Source organism: Medicago sativa, chromosome 8 (assembly GCF_051527215.1).
Source record: "Medicago sativa cultivar Bolivia chromosome 8, Bolivia_mono, whole genome shotgun sequence".
Lineage (NCBI taxonomy): Eukaryota > Viridiplantae > Streptophyta > Magnoliopsida > Fabales > Fabaceae > Medicago > Medicago sativa.
This window is the reverse complement of record NC_140756.1, coordinates 61,314,289-61,329,486: the sequence shown is the minus strand read 5'-3', so window position 1 is coordinate 61,329,486 and position 15,198 is coordinate 61,314,289. Positions and strand designations below refer to the sequence as shown.

Below are 15,198 nucleotides of genomic sequence, written 5' to 3'. Positions count from 1 at the left end.
CAATCTAAAACACCAAAAGGCATCCTCAAAATAAAATAAAAAAAAGTATTTTTTTTTAGCAAAATAAAAAAAATATTTGGTATATGGGAAGGAATATATATTTTGAGATTTACATATTGCTTTTGCGATTTACATTTTACTTCTAAGTTTTGCGTTTTGTCTAATAAAATGTTGGAGGGTGAAAATGAAAGAGTTGGGTTAGGGTGTGAAAATGATTGGGGCTGTAAAAAAATGGTGAAATAGATGATGGGCTCAAACCTGGTTTGAGCCCTCTTTGCTCTGATTGCTATATATACCCCCTTTAAACCAAGTATTTCTATATACACCCCATCTATAAAAGAAATTTGGGCCCCCTACGGGCATGGGCCCTAGGTCGCCGCACCCCTGGCTTATGCTTAGGGTCGGCCCTGTTAAGGTTTTTATGAGACATTAGTGAGTTGTTTTTCAATTATGTTTTGTTTTAATGGCAGTAATTTTAGGGAGTTTCTTTTTTATTTTAAGTTATGTTTCAACTCTATTTATAGAGCACTTAAGTGTTTGTAATGGTGTGCTTGATGTTATAAACATATTTATGTCTTCCAATATATCATTTCTATAATACTTTTTCTCTCATATCCCTTTAAAACCAACAAATTGGTATCAGAGCTTATTTTCTTAAGGGATTTGTGAATCGAGTACATAACAAAAACCACCCAAAAATATGGAAACAGAAAGAAACTTCTCCCTTGCTCCGCCCATTTTTTGATGGTGAAAACTATCATTCTTGAGCTATTAAGATGTCAACATATCTTGAAGCCTTAGACCTTTGGGAAGTTGTAGAAGAAGAATATGTTGTGGAGCCATTGCCGGAAAATCCAACGATGGCTCAAATAAAGATTCACAAAGAAAAGAAGACAAGGAAGGCCAAAGCTAAAGCATGTCTATTCCATGCGGTGTCAAGCACAATTTTTACAAGAATCATGAACTTGAAATCGGCAAAAGACATTTGGGATTACATCAAAAAAGAATATGAGGGAAATGAAAGAACCAAAAACATGTAGATACTCAACTTGATTCGGAAGTTCGAGATGCTAAAAATGAAGGAGCAGAAATCATAAAAGAGTATGTAGATAAGTTGCTGGACATTATTAACAAGGTGAGATTACTTGGTAATGATTTTTCTGATGAAATAATTGTGCAAAATTTTTTGGTTTTTGTGTGCCTGAGAGATATGAATCAAAAATTTCTTCATTAGAAGAAACAAAAGATTTGTCGAGCATTTCCTTTGTAGAATTGATGAATGCATTGCAAACACAAGAACAAAGGTGAATGATGAGAGGAGAGCGTCCATAGGAGGTGATTTGTACGTGAAAGCAAAAAATCCAGGAGGAGGCAACAACAACAGGAAAAATGATGATATTTTTCCACCATGTGCACACTGTAAAAAGATAAACCATGCTCAAATAAGATGTTGGTGGAGGCCTGATGTCAAGTGCAGAAAATGTGGCAACATGAGACATGTAGAGAGAGTATGCAGGTCAAGATCAAATGAGGCAAATATATCCATAGAGCAACAAGAAGAAGATCTACTTTTTGTTGCAAAATGTTTTGCTAGAAGCAATAGTTCATGTGACTCGTGGTTAATTGACAGCGGCTGCACAAATCATATGACCAATGATCATAAGCTCTTTAAAGATCTTGACAAAACCGTTGTTTCCAAAGTAAAAAATTGAAAATGATGATTTCATCTCTGTCAAGGGGAAATGGACGGTTGCTATTGAAAGTTTATCTGGTATGAAATATATTTATGATGTTTTATTTGTGCTTGAGATTGACCAAAATTTGCTTAGTGTCCCACAACTTGTTGAAAAGGGCTTCAAAGTCATATTTGAAGACCACGTGTGCTTGATTAAAGATGTTAAAGGCAAAGATGTATTTAAGATTAAAATGAGAGCTAAAAGTTATGCTCTAATTCAGCCAATAAAGAAGGCGCCGCCAGAAACTTATGAATATTCTGATGATGACATGGAAGATGTTCCAATTAGAAGAAACGATGAGATCTTGGTGAAAGAGTTCAAAGTTGATGATCAATGGGTTAACGTGTTAACAAAGGCTTTACCAAAAGTAAGATTTGAAATATTAAAAGACAAGCAAGGACTTAGCAGCAACTAAGGCAAGGGGGAGATTTGTAAAAATTGCCTTAGTATTTTCAGTTATGATATTATTAAGTTTTTATGAGACATTAGTGAGTTGTTTTTCAGTTATGTTTTGTTTTAATGACAATAATTTTGGGGAGTTTCTTTTTTATTTTAAGTTATGTTTCAGCACTATTTATAGAGCACTGAAGTGTTTGTAATGGTGTGCTTGATGTTATAAAGATATTTCTGTCTTCCAATATATGATTTCCATAATACTTTTTCTCTCATGTCCCTTTAAAACCAACAATAATCAACATAAATACATATGATGTAATCAACATAAATAGTAAACAAATTGGATATTTTATAGAAAAGTCAACTTTCAAATGCTTCTTTGCAATTATTAATCACTCCTCATATAAATTAGCATGAAAAGAACACAACAATAGGGACACAATCTTTTTCAAAACATTTCCTAATAGTAAAAGTCGTTGTTAGCAAGTCAACAATTATATTTCAAAATCATCAGAAGGTGAAAACATTCAAGGGAGCTTCTACGGTGAAATACCACAAGAAATAGGTCATTTGTTTAGGCTAAGGGAGGTTTATCTGACAAATAACACATTCAAGGGTCAAATTCCAACCAACTTGTCTAGTTGTTCTGAGCTCAAGAGGTTGAGTTTAACAGGAAACAAACTAATTGGAAAGATACCAAAGGAGCTTGGTTATCTTACTAAGCTAGAAGTTTTATATACTGGCATGAACAATTTGAGTGGTGAAATCCCTGCATCTTTAGGAAATCTTTCATCTCTTAGTGTTCTCACTTTAGGAATCAATCATTTGGAAGGAAATTTACCTGAAGAGATAGGTCATCTGAAAAATTTAACACATATCTCTATTACATCAAACAAACTATATGGTATGCTTCCTTCAACATTATTTAATATGTCATCTTTCACTTTCTTCTCAGTTGGTGTCAATCAATTTAATGGCTCTTTACCAGCAAACATGTTCATCACTCAATTTAATATGCTAGAAGGAAGCATTCCTTCTAGTATTGGGAATTGCCAAATGCTACAATACATGGACCTTTCCAATAACAACCTCAATGGAAACATTCCTTGGCAAGTCATTGGTCTTCCCTCAATATTTAGATTTGTCACAAAACAACTTGTCAGGTTCAATTCCACAGCAAGTATTCTTGTTCTACAGTACTTGAATATTTCTTTTAACAGGTTGGATGGTGAAGTACCGACTGAAGGTGTGTTTAGAAATGAAAGTGCGATATTTGTGAAAAACAATAGTGACCTTTGTGAAAACTGAAACTGAAAATCCATTAATGGAGAGAAAAAGCTTGAGAAAGAAGAAGAGTTCAATATTATTGAATTGTTTCATACAACTGAAATACACAAGTAGTACATGAAGAGTATATATAGAACCTCTTTGACCTATAACTGTCAACTAACTCTAGTTACTCTCTAACTAGCTATAGTTAAAAAACAGTTACAAGTAGTTAACTTGCAGTGCAAGTTAACTAACTACCTACTTTATATACTAACTTCAACACCCTCCCTCAAGCTGGAATGAATGTCAATCATGCCAAGCTTGTGATGCAGAATGTTGAAAGGCCCAGGATGAAGAGATTTGGTCAATATGTCTGCAACTTGCTCTTTAGAAGAAACTGGTAATAGGTGAAGCATTCCTGTTTGGATTTTGTCTCGTACTACATGGCAGTCTATCTCAATGTGTTTTGTCCTCTCATGAAAAATTGGGATAGCAGCTATGTGCAATCCTGATTGATTATCACAGTATATGATGATAGGTGATGGATGAGGGACAAGAAAGTCTTGTAGAAGATATAGCAGCCATTGTCCTTCACAGGTGGCTTGTGCCAAAGCCCTATACTCAGCCTCAGAAGATGATCTAGAAACAACACTTTGTTTCTTGATTTTCCAACTGATAAGAGATTTTCCTAGGAAGAAACAAAAGCTTGTAGTGGATCTTCTAGTATCAGGGCAAGCACCCCAATCAGAATCTGAAAACCCTTTGAGAGTTAAAGGGGAAGAGGCACTGAAGAAGAGACCTTTGCCAGGATTATTCTTAAGAAACTTAAGAACATGTAAAGCAGCTGACATATGATCAGTTCTAGGTGCATCTAAAAACTGGCTGAGTTTGCTTACTGCATAAGAAATCTCAGGTCTGGATTGAGTCAAATACAGAAGTCTTCCAATCAATCTTCTGTATGTTGTAGGTTCAGGTAAAAGTTCACCAGAATTCTTGTGCAATTGAAGATGGGGTTCCATTGGAGTGGAACAAGGTTTAGCACCAAGAAGGCCTGCATCTTGAAGAAGATCCAGAGCATATTTCCTTTGACATAAAGAGATTCCATTTTGTGACCTAGCAACCTCAAAACCAAGGAAGTATTTGAGAGTTCCAAGATCCTTAATGCTAAATTTAGTATCAAGCAAAGTCTTGATAGTTTGAATCTCATTGATATCTGTCCATCCTAAGACTAAATCATCAACATAAACAAGAATAACTGTGAAGCCTGAAGAACAATGTTTGGTGAAGAGGGAATAATCTGCTTTGGATTGAGTATATCCTGATTGAAGCAATGTCTCAGTAAGCTTGGTGTTCCACTGTCTGCTAGCTTGTTTGAGACCATAAATGGACCTTTGAAGTTTGCATACAAGGTCAGGTTGAGGTAGAGACAAACCATGAGGAGCTTGCATATAGACTTCTTCATTCAAATCACCATGAAGAAAGGCAGTGTTGACATCAAGTTGAAACAAGGGCCAGTTCTGAGAAGGAGCAATAGCAATAAGAGTTCTAACAGTTGTCATTTTTACTACAGGACTGAAAGTATCCATGTAGTCTGTGCCTTCTGTTTGTGTAAAACCCTTGGCCACCAATCTGGCCTTATACCTTTCAACAGAACCATTAGCATGTAATTTGACCTTGAACACCCATTTACATCCTATAGCCTTCTTTTGTGGAGGTAATTTTGCAAGACTCCATGTATTGTTTTTCACCAGAGCAGTTAACTCAGCTTGGATAGCTAGTCTCCACTGTTCATCACCCATAGCCTCCTCATAGGATGAAGGTTCAGAAACGGCAGACAAATTGAGAGTGTAGGTTTTGTGTGTGGGGGACAATTTATTATAAGACAAATGATGAGAAAGAGGATACTTACTAGATGAAGATGATTGTGGATTAGCATGAAGGGAAGAATGGATTGTATTAGTGAGAGATGTACAATGATAATCTTGTAAGTATGTAGGTGGTTGTACATGTCTAGTTGATTTCCTAAGAGGTAATAATGGAGATGTATCAGATGATGCAGATGCAGGGAAGGAAAATGATGAGGATGATGCAGATGAAGGAGATATGTTTGGTAATGATTTATGATTGGTAGTATTGGGAGAGGGAGATGTAGATGCAGGTTGTGCATCATTAGTAACATATGCATGATTATTGGGAGAATTTGATGTATGACTTGGATTAATGTCAAAAATGTCATCCAAAAAGGGAGAAGAAACTTGTGCATGTGTAGATGTGGGAGTCACATTATCATTGGACATACTAGATTGATAAGGAAATATATGTTCAAAGAAAACAACATCTCTTGAAAGAAAAATTTCTTTTGAATGCAAATCAAAAAGTATGTAACCTTTAACACCATCTTTGAAACCAATATGAATGCATTTTCTTGATCTAGAATCAAGTTTCTTTCTGTGAGCTGAGAGAGTAGTAGCAAAACACAGTGAGCCAAAAACTCTCAGATTTTTGATGTTAGGTAAACAATTATGTAAAACATGAAAGGGTGACTGATTGGATAAAAAAGGAGTAGGTAACCTGTTAATGATGTGAATGGCATGGCTAACAGCATGAGCCCAAAAAATTTTAGGAAGATTTGATTGAAGTAAAAGAGCTCTAGCTACAGCTAAAATATGTTGATGTTTGCGTTCAACAATGCCATTCTGTTGAGGTGTACCAACACAAGAAGACTGGTGTAAAATGCCATTTTGACTGTAAAAATCTTTCAATAAAAATTCAACACCATTGTCTGTTCTAATAGTTTTGATTTTAGTGTTAAATTGGTTTTGAACTAAGAGAACAAAAGACTTGATAAGAGCAGAAGCTTCAGACTTTAGTCTCATGAGGTAAAGCCAAGTAAATCTGCTTTTATCATCAACAATAGTCAAAAAATATTTATAACCAAGCATAGAAGGAATGGAAAGAGGTCCCCATATATCCATATGGATCAAATCAAAAGTATGAGTAGAAACATGTGAACTTAAAGGAAAAGGGAGCCTCTTTTGTTTTGCATAAAAACAAGTATCACAAGGAGAAGCAGATTTATCAACAGAAACAAAAGGGAAATTTTTATTAATTTCAACAAGTTTGTCCAATGAAGGATGTCCAAATCTCATATGCCAAAGGTTACAATGCTTATTTGTATCTAGAACAGAAGCTACATTGTTACAAATGGAAGTAGGAACTTGACTAAAACTAACTGAGGGCTCTATGAGCATATACAATCCATGCTTCACTTCAGCTGTACCAATCATCTTCTGTGAGCAAGTTTCCTGTATGTAACATTTATTATTCTCAAAAATTAGTTTGCAATGAAGATGTTCAATAAGTTTGTGAACAGAAATGAGATTAAAAGAAAATTGTGGTAAGTATAAAACATCATTGAGGTAAAAATTTTGATTAAAAACTATGGTGCCTGCAAGAGAAGTGGTGACTAAAGAACCATTTGGCAATTTGATATGAACAGAGTTAATTTTCTTAAGACATTGAAAAGAGTGTTGTGAAAAACAAACATGATCTGTGGCACCACTATCAAGAATAAAAGACTCAATTTTAGGGATATTTGGCAAAGTACAGAGGATGCCTGTACCTGGGAGCTGAGTGATGAGGTGATTCACACTATGAGAAGAAGATGATGATGAACCTTGGAGAAGAGCTATCAAAGCCTTGTGCTGTTCTGGAGTAAAAACCAATTTCCCATTATCTGAATCATGATTCTCTTCTTCATAAGCAACAGATTGAGAATCATCTTCCCGAGTGTTAACACAGTTATTGACCAAGGAATTTGCAACAGATTGAGAATCATCTTCCCGAGTGTTAACACAGTTATTGACCAAGGAATTTTGTTGCATATGTGGGGGGTAACCGTGTTTCTTCCAGCAAGTATCAACTGTATGATTATTCCTATTGCAGAAGGAACACACTCTAGTACCTTTACCTCTACCATAAGAAGTTCTGCCACCTCTGTCTCCTCTTCCACGAGACATAGAGGCTCTATCCCCTCTACCAGATGTTGGAGTATATTGAGCAGCAGCAAGTAACTTTGATTCATCAATAGGAATCACAACTTGTCTTTCTTGCTGAGCAAGTAAAGAGTAAACCTTCCCAATGTTGGGAAGAGGATCCATCAACATGATTTGAGAATGAACTGTAGAGTATTGCTCATTGAGGCCTTTCAAGAAACGGATCACTTGATCACTGTCTCTATACTCACGCATCTTGCTTATGGCTTTGCAATTATCAGTGCAAGAAACAACCGGAATTGGTCTAAAATTATCAAGTTCTTGCCACAATTTCTTTAACTTGGTGTAATATGAGGAAATAGAACAATCACCTTGTTTCAATGTGTAAATTTCTTCTTGAATATCATAAATGCGAAAAACGTCACCTTGGTAGAAACGATCCTTGAGCTCTTTCCAGATTTCAGAAGCTGTATCAATCCACAAAACACTCTGAGAAATTTCTGGTTCAACCGAATTGATGAGCCAAGACATAACCATAGTGTTGCAACGATCCCAAGCAATTGAATCACGATCTTCATCATGAGAACGAGGTAAAGCCCCATTGATGAAATGTAATTTGTGTTTAGAGCGAAGAGAAACAGTGACAGAACGAGACCAAGAATGATAATTCGTTCCATTCAACAGAGGAGTGGCAAGAACGAGACTAGGATTTTCATTCGGGTGTAAGAAATAGGGGTTCAAGGTATCATTTTGATAACCTTTCTGATTAGAAGAAGAGTGTCCACCATTAACACTTCCTGCAGTGCTATCCATAGACATGGTGAATCTGAGATAGAAAGTAGAAAGAAGATAGAAAAGTGCAAAGATTCAATGAGAATCTGCAAAAGAATGAGAAAAAGAGAGAAATTGATTCAGTTATGAATCAAGAAAAGAAAAAAAAACATGGAACTCAATGGTTCAAGAAATGGAAGAGAGATGAAGAACAATTGCGGAGCTTTTGGGAGAAGAAGTAAGCGCAGCAATCATGGCAGAACCCCATTATAGGGCTCTGATACCATGTGAAAACTGAAACTGAAACTCCATTAATGGAGAGAAAAAGCTTGAGAAAGAAGAAGAGTTCAATATTATTGAATTGTTTCATACAACTGAAATATACAAGTAGTACATGAAGAGTATATATAGAACCTCTTTGACCTATAACTGTCAACTAACTCTAGTTACTCTCTAACTAGCTATAGTTAAAAAACAGTTACAAGTAGTTAACTTGCAGTGCAAGTTAACTAACTACCTACTTTCTATACTAACTTCAACAACCTTTGTGGTGGTATCACAAGTTTACATCTACAACCATGAGTAGTCGAAGATAAGACACACAAAAACCAAAAGACCTTGAAGATAATAGTAGTCATAATTTGTATGGTTTTTCTTTTCTTTTGTTATCTTTCTCTATTGCAATCTTTTGGAAGAAGAAAAAAGGACAATGGAGAGCTTCCAATTTTCCATCAACAATAGATCACCTTGCAAAGGTTACGTATAAAACACTTTATCAAGCAACAAATGGATTCTCTTCCGACAACTTGATAGGATCTGGTGGTTTTGGATTTGTATATAAAGAAATTCTTGAGTCAGAAGAAAGACTTGTTGCTATAAAGGTCTTGAACCTTCAAGTCAGGGGAGCACACAAGAGTTTCATTGCTGAATGTAATGCACTCAAAAGTATCCGTCACAGGAATCTTGTCAAGATTCTAATTGCTCAAGTATGGATAATGGTAATGAATTCAAAGCTCTAGTTTTTGAGTACATGGAAACTGGAAGCTTAGATAAATGGCTGCATCCTGATTTCTGTAGAATAATTAAGCGTAAAATTATTCTCAAATAAAAATTAACATATACATATAAACATCAATTGAATATAAACAAAAGAGAAGGATCGATAAACTTATCTGTCCTTAATAATGTTAGATAGCTAGAGTACTGACATAAACTGTTAATGTCCTTCACCAACAACTCATGTAACCTGCAAAATAATAAACAATTATATAACATGAGGCGTGACAAAGTCACTGTCCTTAAGGATTTATCCGCATCATAAGCATATATCCTCCCTGGGATACAACATGCTCTTCCCTGATATGAATCATATCAGAGGTGACAGTTCAACTTGAATCTGATAAACACAGGAAATGTAACCCAAGAACTCAATTTTTGAGAGGAGAGAAAACTATATTATTTTGGGAGAAGAGTAGTGTATTTCTTGTACTGATTCCTGTGTGTATATGTTTTTCTGTTTTTCAAAGCAATAAATATAGGGTCAATTATGTTTCTAGTCCCTATAAAATAGCGACCTTGTAAGTTTAGTCCCTACTTAATTTTAATAGCATTTTTAGTCCCTAATTTTGTTTTTCTGCACCGAGTATTAGTCCCTACTCAATTCAAATTTGTTTAATTTATGCTTAAACTCTTAAATTTTTGAACAATTTTTTGCAGACATGTTTAGAACATTACTAAAAGTTCGTCCGCAAAAAATTATTGCAAAATTTGATTTCTACATCCAGATTTTATTACTTTTTATCTTTAACTTTTGTCGTTTTAAAAAATTCATATTTAATTCATTTCATGTCAGAAAATTCTAAATTTTAGTAAACGAACCTTTCATAGTGTTCTAATCTTGTCTCAAAAAAATCGTTCAAAAATTTAAGAGTTTAAGGATAATTAATCAAACTTTGTTTTAGTAGGGACTAAAATTATAAGTAAATTTTTTTTTATAGGGACTAAAAATGCTATTAAAATTAAGTAGGGACTAAACTTACAAGGTCGCTATTTTATAGGGACTAGAAACATAATTAACCCATAAATACATGAATAATAAGGCCTCAAAGCAAATAAAGACTAAAATTACGGTTTCATAATTAAGTAACGTGTGCTATTAGTGATTGTGCATTTGACCAAGCCAAAATAATAGGAAATCATAGTCAAAAGAAAACAGCATGAGTATGTAATGGAGAGATTTAAGGAGTTTTAGTTAGCTAAACGTGAGAGTAACAGAAAAATGTGTGAAATCAACATTTTAAGATACGTTTAACAAATCATGAAAAAATCAATGACTCATGTCAAAAGTAGTGACTCCTATTTAATAATAATAATAAAATAAATATTTCTCTACAAAAATATTTTTCCTATTTCTCATTTAAAGAAACAACAAAATAAACTTTTGAAATATCTTCTAAATTTACAACAATTTCAATATCGGAGATCAACCAAGTTTGAACCTTTTCCAAAGATTAAATATTCTCACAAATGTTGCTTCTGCATTACACTATCTACACTATGAATCTGAGCAGCCAATCATTCATTGTGATTTAAAGCCAAGCAATATCCTTCTTCATAATGACATGGTTGCTCATTTGAGTGATTTTGGACAAGCAAGACTTCTATGTGCCATCAATGGTATCTCTGATCTACAAACTAGCACAATTGGATTCAACGGAACAATTGGATATGCTCCTCAGGTATAGATCAATACCATTTAATTTATGATTTTAGATTGTTCCGGTAAACCAAAAAGTCTCACACTGCTTGTGAATCGAGTGTAAGGGTAGCTGTAAACACTCGCTCTCGTCAACCCAACGAGTCTCCTTTTAACTAAGGACATAACCGTGAGGGCTTATTAGCCCCAAAGCAGACAAATACGTCATAACAGCGGTGCAGCAAACTTGAGATCGGAACAAAAATGTTTTTAAATTCTAAATGTATGCATTATAAGCCACCTGGAAACAGCCTCTTGTATAAAAACAGGGTAAGGCTACGTACAATACACCAAATGGTGGGACTCCTTCCCGGACCCTGCGTATGCGGGAGCTTCAGTGTACTGGGTATGCATTATAAGCCACTTTTAATTATTATTTTTTGTGGTTAATCCTTAAGTACATAATTTTCAAAATATGGTGTGGGATGTCAAGTTTCAGCACAAGGTGATGTGTATAGCTTTGGAATCCTATTACTGGAAATACTAACAGGAAGAAAACCAACAGATGAAATGTTTACAAATGGTATGAATCTTCATTCTTTTGTCAAGGTTTCACTTCCAGATAAACTCCTAGACATAGTAGACTCAACTCTACTCCCAAGAGAATTGAAACAAGCAACTTCATCAACAACTGAAGAAGAAGAAAATAATAGTAATCAGAACCTAAGCCACTTGCATCCTAATGATCTGAAGCAGTGCTTACTTGAACTCTTTTATATTGGACTAGCTTGTTCAGTAGAATCGCCGAGGGCGAGAATAAACATGAAGAATGTCACCAGGGAGCTAGATGTAGGGCTTGTTTGGTTTAGCTTTTGAGAAGCAATTCTAGCCAAAAAGCAATTATAAGCAGTTCTAGCCAAAAAACAACATGTTTGGTTTGGCTTTTCAGAGAAGCAATTCTAGCCAAAAAGCAATTATAAGCAATTTTCCATGAAGCTACAAATCCTAGCTTCTAGCTTTTCTAGAATAAAATATAACACAACTATCATATATATTATGTAGGTTATTATTCACCAATCATATTATAAGTACTACTTATATACTCTAACTTTTATCGTACTATATAGCATCACCCTTCTTCATCTATGTCTTGGACCGGAGCCGGAGCATATCCCTCACCTTAAATATTTTCAATTATATAAATAAAATAGCATCACCCTTATAGTGGTTGGAGACATTTTCAAGCATTCACTTGGTTTGACTTCGATATCCAAAATTAGAATTTTTGAACTTGATCAAGTTACTCTATATACAATCATTAAGGTGTCCGACGTGGCAATACATATCTACTGAATTGGAATTGTACCACCCACGTTAAGACATTTCTTTGCTGCCACCTGTATTTGTATAACTTTTTTTTTTTTTTTGGTAAAAATTGTGCTTACACGCAAATATCAATTATTACTACAAATCACGTTATATTTCTTTGTTGCCACATATTTGGATATTATCCCACAATTTATGCACTGGAAACACATACTCTACTCGTCTAGTCGTCTGGGAAAACAAGTTTTCTCATGTTCTCCTATAAAATTACTAATTAAAATCCAAAACTAAAAATAAAAATAGGGAATATTTATATTTATTGACAACAAACAAAACTCAACTTTTACCTCTTGCAACAAAAAAAAAAAAGAAAGATAAACCTAACTTTTTCGCACACCCTGCAAATTTATAGGAAGTTTTATTTAAAAAAAAAAACATTGATATTCGGTTCAACAACCGACTAATTTAAAAGGTTTAATGTCAAAATTCATTTGCAAAAAACCTTATTTATAGTCGGAACAAATCTTTGTATGGATTAACGCAGCAAAATTGACACTGAGCTAATCAAAAGAAACTAATTAATCTACTAATCAAATTAAGCCAAACAAGTGTTAATTTATCTAGTTAATACTAATTGATTGTGAATGAATGGATGGATATGCCGAGCTTGTTGGAGGAGCTATAGGAGCTGCCTAATCTTACTATCCTACGTGGGAGAACACAACGTGTCAGGTACACTAACGTGAGCCCAAAGCTATTGCATTACCTATTTGTGGTAATACCAACTGCCAACTAGATTTCTTCTCTTTTCCTTCTTAACAATGATAAGTACTTTGTCCCTAAGCTATACACTTATATACACAACACGTACACCTCTTTCTCTCTATATATATTGTTTGAGACCATTCATTCTTCTAGTTTTAATATCAAATTAAGTTTGATTCTAAGCATATAAAATTTGTTACATCTTTTTTTCTTCAATCAATATTTTTCTACATGACATGTTCTGGGTGGCTTTGTTTTCTTCGGAAATCAGGTGAATATTTTGTCATACTATACAAATCTTCTCAACTAGCTTCCTTATAAATAGTTATATATTCATGATCAAATGAATGCTTTTATCTTTGCAAGGAAGCATTAATTAATAACTTAAACTAGCATGTCTTTCTTTTCAATTATTTTTCTTTATTATATATGATGCTTCTAGCTTTTGTTCACTATGAAAAATATGGTCTTCAATTTTTAGAGATAATTTCGTTTTATTCTTTTCATATCTAATATTTTACTTCGTTAACTCAAATTTATATACCTAATGATATTGATTTGTGGAAATTTATTATGCAGGTAGATCACGGAAACAATGTGATAAGGAAGAAAGCTTGTGTAGGAAGCCAAACGTAGATGAAGAATATATGGAAACATTTAGAACAAAATCTTATATTGAAATATGCAACAAAGCACAAGGGCAATTTGGGAAGACAATCAACACCAAAAGACTCTCTTCATCTTGTTCAACATCTTCTCCTCTTCCTCCTATATGCCTGAATCTCACCGAGTCTTTGCTCGAACCGCGACATGAAATCATAACAAACATGACAAGAAACTTTAAGGTGCATCATCTTCTAGTTAACTATTTCGACGCTAGCTTAGAAGCAAGTCGTTGTTGTGACACAATCCTTGAAGGAATCCACTCAACAAGAATTTCTTATACTAGAATCACACGAGTTGTTAAGCTAAGCAAAAGGGTGCTAAATGAACAAACAAAGAAAGATATCTATAGAGAGCTTGCTTCATTTTCATCAAAAGTACAAAACAACCCTTTGTCCATAATTAGTACAATGCAATTCAATGACATTCACAATAGGTACATGGAACTTCTTAATAGACTAACATCAAAGAGAAAGAAAATTCAAAGAAGATTAGCATTGATTATGGTTTGCAAGAAAGTTGGAGGAATTGCACTTGTTACAACACATGGTGCTATTCTTATTGCTTTATTAGTGGTTTCTATTCATAGTGTAGTAGGGTTAGTGGCTGCACCAAGTATTGTAGGTGGTTTAGTTAGTTTGTTCATAAAGAAAATCAAAATTAGGATAAGAAGAAGCTCTTATTGTGAAAGACTATGTGAACAACTTGATGCTGCTGCAAAAGGAGTTTTTATATTGATCAATGATTTGGATACTATGAGTAGGATGGTGAAGAGGTTGAATGATGACGTGGAACATAGGAAAATGGTTGCTGATGTTTGTGTGAAGAATAATGTTGGTAGTAAATGTGAAATATTGAAGAGGGTTATGAGTGAATATAGAGATCAAGAGTCTAGCTTTTTGGATCAGTTGGAAGAGCTTGAAGAACATGTTTACTTGTGCTTTCTTACCATCAACAAATCTAGGAGACTTGTTATGCAACAAATTACAGAGAGAAATAAATAAAGGGAAATGCTAACTGGTGCCCGGAGTACTGGTTAAGGAAGTAATGCTTGTTGATTTGTTGTTTCAAATAATTTTTGTTTATTTTCTTTGGTTCTTCTAGACCCTAGAAGATGTATATACATAGTGAGCAAAAAGTCACAAACAAAATTAGTGGATCAAGTAGAGGTTACTCTTATATTTGTTTTGTTGTCAATTTTTATTGTACATGTTGATATTGAACCGAACTAAAGATATGAACTACGTTTGGCCGTATAAAATAGTGTCCAAGCTTGTTGAGCACTGCTTTTTGGGCCAGCACATAATTAATTTGCTAATTAAATTAAAATCTTTTAGTGGTATATAATGTTTTAGTTTTTTTTTGTGCAATTGTGCTTAATGAGAGAACAAATGATTAAATAAAATGGAAATATTAACTTATGCCATTAGAGTACATTGGAAACATGTACCTCTATGCCGTCAACCATGGTTGTCGTGCATGCAACAACCATGGTAACACCTTCGCTGTCCCAGTGACCCCGTTCTTGTTTTGCAAATTGATTGGAAATAGAAGAGAAATAAGGAAGGGCTTGAGGCCCGCG

The 15,198-nt window shown here is 34.3% G+C and overlaps 1 protein-coding gene and 1 pseudogene across 1 annotated transcript; both read left to right on the top strand.

The window, feature by feature from the left end:
• Nucleotides 1-776: 776 nt before the first annotated feature.
• On the top strand, nucleotides 777-11,738 carry LOC146900198 (uncharacterized; annotated as a pseudogene).
• Nucleotides 11,739-13,104: 1,366 nt separating this feature from the next.
• On the top strand, nucleotides 13,105-14,877 carry LOC146900197 (UPF0496 protein At1g20180-like). Its single transcript, XM_085734657.1, has 2 exons — nucleotides 13,105-13,224; nucleotides 13,533-14,877. Exons 1-2 carry the CDS (start codon nucleotides 13,185-13,187, stop codon nucleotides 14,618-14,620), a joined length of 1,128 nt encoding a protein of 375 aa, XP_085590783.1. The 5' UTR covers nucleotides 13,105-13,184; the 3' UTR covers nucleotides 14,621-14,877.
• Nucleotides 14,878-15,198: the final 321 nt, after the last annotated feature.